At 37.3% G+C, this 4,363-nt stretch overlaps 1 protein-coding gene across 1 annotated transcript; it reads right to left on the reverse strand.

Moving 5' to 3' along the window:
- Positions 1 to 358: 358 nt before the first annotated feature.
- Positions 359 to 3,518, reverse strand: LOC106511168 (formin-like protein 1; the record flags this gene model as incomplete). The annotated part of the gene is given in 11 exon segments (XM_013999914.1): positions 359 to 769; positions 850 to 964; positions 1,204 to 1,299; positions 1,817 to 1,918; positions 1,998 to 2,161; positions 2,248 to 2,377; positions 2,459 to 2,539; positions 2,619 to 2,687; positions 2,772 to 3,006; positions 3,082 to 3,281; positions 3,394 to 3,518. Coding segments are annotated over 11 exon segments (1,344 nt in total). The 3' UTR covers positions 359 to 704.
- Between the last annotated feature and the right edge of the window lie 845 nt (positions 3,519 to 4,363).

Here is a 4,363-nt window from a genome sequence, read left to right on the forward strand (position 1 = left end):
GGAAAATGCAGAGTTTTGAGTAGATATTTTACTAAATTTTCCAGGGGGAGTATTCTCCTGGACTGCCCTAGAGCTGCTTCACTCCACAGCTGCTGGTTAACATGAACAGGTGTTCCTCATTGCTGTCAGCAGATGTCATCAGGTATGAGGTATACTTCTGATATTCTGTTTCAGATTAATATTATCAACTATTTTAATTGGACAACCTGGTTTGTAAAGATAAAAAAATCAATATCAAAGACAAAACTATTTAATTTGGTATGTGAATGTATGTAAACTGGCAGTGAGTTTTGAAAAATGGCTACAGCTAACCCTGCTTTTGTGACTTTGATTTTAAAATCAACACATACAAAAAACGTGGTTTACAAAAAAATGAGTTTACTTATTTAAAAGGTCATTTAAAAGTCATTCTTTTACATTACTTAATTGGCAAACTGTATTAAAAATTTAGATCATACATAATACACAAATAGTTTTGTAATGTGTGCATCAAAGTTTTTAAAMTTGTTATTGCTGATAAAATGTTCAACTTCTATTTACACTGAAATATTGTTARTTACCAAAAGGTCATACCTTTATGCCATATCATATATACAACTCATTTTAATACAGTACATCAGAATGTTGGTAAATTTAGCTTCTACATCTAACCGTGATAGTTTAATTACATTAATTCAAACAAAAGAAATCTCAGTAAAATGGACTCAGGTGTCCTGGCGCTGAGCAGGTCGACGTCCATCTGTCCGTCTGTACGGTGTGTTCCTTAAATCTGAGGAAAAGTCAAAACATATACAGTTAACTAAATTTAAACAAAGAGTCCATTACACAAGCCTAAAATGAAAACTCTACCWGTGATGATGTCCTCCAGAGCGCCGTCTTTTCCCTCTCTCACAGGAGGTTTCAGCTGCTTCTTCTTTAGCTCGGCTATCAAATCCATCTGAGGCATTTTAGGCATCATGGGACCCTGGAAATATTCAAATATTAAAATAGTTTTCCAAAGAAATCTGATTATTTTTCTCTCTGGAGCTGTTTTATATATATTAAAATAATTTAATATGGGCCTATAACTTGTGCATAATGTTGTTTTCAAGGCTTGACCAAAATGGCCATAACCTAGAAGATTATCTAAACTGGGTGGATGACATGCATTCTGTCACAGAACTTAAAGTTTTTAATAAACTTTTTGATGTGATTTTGATTTACCTTTTGTCCTCCAGCTTTGTTTGGAGATGGTGCTTCTTTCACCTCACTCGCCTCCGTCTCCATTTTCTTTTTCTGCTCTATTTCTTGCTGTGCTGTCTGCAAACAGCAACAGGAGGAGATTTATAGTGTTTAATAACAATAACAGTTGTAACTAGGGATGCACCGACATGAAAATATCAACTGATGTTGATATTCGATATTATTATTATTGGTGTTATGGCCGATAACCAATATGTATCGATATTATGCAAACACACATATTATTCATATATTTATACGCACAAACACTTGTCCTTTTTTTTTGATATTGTAAAAAAAATGACCAAAGTGCTGACATGGCTCTCTACTTCAGTTATTCATTGCTGTGCAGCTTCACTAACACAATCATGATCAAACAAATACCACTCAACCAAACATCTCCCCTATTGAAACAGAAACACAAAGCTAAAAAGTGGGAAATCAATATCAGATATTAATATTGACCAGTTTTACTGATCGGACCGATACTGATATTCTTAAAAAATTACTAACATCGGCCAATACCAAAAGTAATGCCGATATATCGTGCATCCCTAATTATAACATACGTATACACAATTAGAAACACACTCACCTTATATGCCTTTACGAAGCGTCCAAACATGGGGAAAAACATGGAAGGCTGCGTCGTCTTGGGGTTTTCTCCAAAATACTCCACAACAGAAGCATAAGCCTCCTGAAGGAAGAACGATRTGTGAGCAGGTTTATAGATTTTTARGGCAACATGCGTGCTTTGACATTTACAAAAGGCCAACCTGTGCTGTTTTGCTGTCTTTGATCAACGAATCCAGCTGCTCGCTGTTTGTTTTAATGAACTCCTTTAACACAGGACTGTCATCCTGCACCAGGAACTCCTTCTTGGTCATCTCCATTCCTCGCTCTAATGAACGGATGTCTTGAAGAATGCCGTCCAGGGATACTRAAGAAACACAAAAAGAGTTTAAAGAGGTTTTCCCAGATAAAGAAGCTGGATGACTGATCCGAGGTCCGGGCACGTGGATGTACCAAGAGCTGCCTTGTCTATAAAGTGAAGGTCAGTGTGGAAGTTGGCCAGGTCCGAGTATTTTTCCAGGATGATGCTGGTTATGAACTGGAGTAGCGTCTGTGAGCGGTCTGTTGACTTAGTCTCCAGCAGCTGAAAGACAAAACCAATGRCAAAACWGATTCAGATTTTGATTCAAATGCGAGCATAAACCCACAARCAGAAGCTACTTACGAGATCTAAGCTCTGTAGCCTGAAACCGTAGGCTGCGCCTCTCTTACTGCTGTTCATATAGTTCCCAAAGGCGAGGACGATCTTAAAGGAAACGCATGAAATGAATGCAAAACATGTCAAATTCAAAGCTGCATTCGTGTTTCTATAAAWCTCTACTTACTTCTAAGATCTTTTTCAGTTTAGTGGAAGATTTAATAGACATGGACGCAGCAATGATGGAGTTCAGTTGCTGTGGATTAAAAAAAACATCATTAATATATTGGGTTTATGTCTGCTCCACGCTAGGTTCTAAATCATCATTTCACAAGCTGACCGGCTGCAGGCGTTTGACACTCTCAGGGAAGTTGCCCATAAAAGTCAGTGTCTTTATCCGCTGGCTCAGGCGAGCAATCTTCCCAAAGCGTAGAATAAATCTGTCTTCGTCCGTCAGTTCTTCTAGTGGACGGCCGTCTTTCTCATAGTTGACCAGGAGTTTCATCTCAAAGTCCGACGGTATGAAGTGTTCAAGCAGTTCTAGGAAGTCTATGGACAGGGACTGCTGGTCGTATCTGGAGAGAGAAGAACCAGTGTTTGTACGAGTGAAATCAAAGGGTTATAATAAATGGTAAATGAGAAGCACATACGTCTCTATGGCAGTGCAGATAGCCGACGGGTCCATCGCCCCCTTGCGTAGAGTAATCGCCAGATTCTTGGCTTTGTTGGCGTCAATTAGTGACGTCTTGCTGGGGGCCTTTTGAGTCTTTGTCTTGATCTTGGATAGATCTGCTGGATTTCCTTGGGCTCTAGTCTTGAACTGTTCCTCGAACATGTCCATGTTCAGCTCCTGATGGAGGCGGAACGAGAGGCAGAGATGGGAAGCACAAAATGAGTCGGTTTCATTTCAAAAGTCACTTCCAAACCACACTTGCTTTAGGCTTTGATCTGTGGGCTCTTACCTCTAAGATCTGCTCGTCGTCGAGCTCGTTGAAGACCGTGCCGGTAACTTGGTTCGGTTTTAGAGCCTGCCAGTTCAACAAAGGCATCCTGTACTTGGTCTTAATGGACTTCTTATTTTTAAATCCTGAGGAAACAAACACAAGAGGAGGGGGTGCGGGTCAAACACCTGCTTTTGTTTTCCAATTCTACCTTCATGTAGACCAGGCATGGGCAATCCTGGTCCTCGAGGGCCACAGCCCTGCATGTTTTACTTGTTTCTCTGCTCCAACACACCTGATATGACTGAATAGATGATTATCAAGCTTCTGCAGTACAGAGGACCAAAAATTTTCCAGGTTAGTTTCAATAATTTAGTCTATATATTTGAACACATAGTTTAAATTTTACTTTTTTTTTTTAAATATATATTAATTGTTTTTCCTTTTACTTGTACATGCATTTGTGTGTCTTAAAAGTTTATACTTAATTATTTTTTTTCCAGCAAGTCTTTTTGTTTCTATGTGTTGCATGCTTGTGCTGCCTCAGTTTAGCTAAAACTTTAAATTTTAGTTTAAAACAAAGACAAGGAGGAAAATATTACCTGTGCATTTATTTTTAACTAAACTTTAAGCTAAACTGCAGCAGCACAAGCATGCAACACATAGAAATAAAGTGAGTTGTTGGGAAAAAAATTAAATAATTAAATATAAACATTTAAGACACACAAATGTATGTACAAGTAAAAGGAGAAACTATGTAAAATGTATATTAAAAAACATTAAAATTTAAATTATGTGATAAAATATATAATTTATTGGAACTGATCTGGAAAAATAAATATGAAGGTCAATTAAATTTTAAAACGAAGTAAAGTTCACCTTTTTACTTTATTTGGTGCATTTAGAATATATTTATTTATTTTATTTAAAGTTTCATTTATCTATTTCCGCTTTTATTTCTAATTATGTCAGTTTCGGTCCTCCATACTGC

The sequence above is a fragment of the Austrofundulus limnaeus genome, unplaced genomic scaffold (assembly GCF_001266775.1).
Source record: "Austrofundulus limnaeus strain Quisiro unplaced genomic scaffold, Austrofundulus_limnaeus-1.0 Scaffold2561, whole genome shotgun sequence".
NCBI lineage: Eukaryota > Metazoa > Chordata > Actinopteri > Cyprinodontiformes > Rivulidae > Austrofundulus > Austrofundulus limnaeus.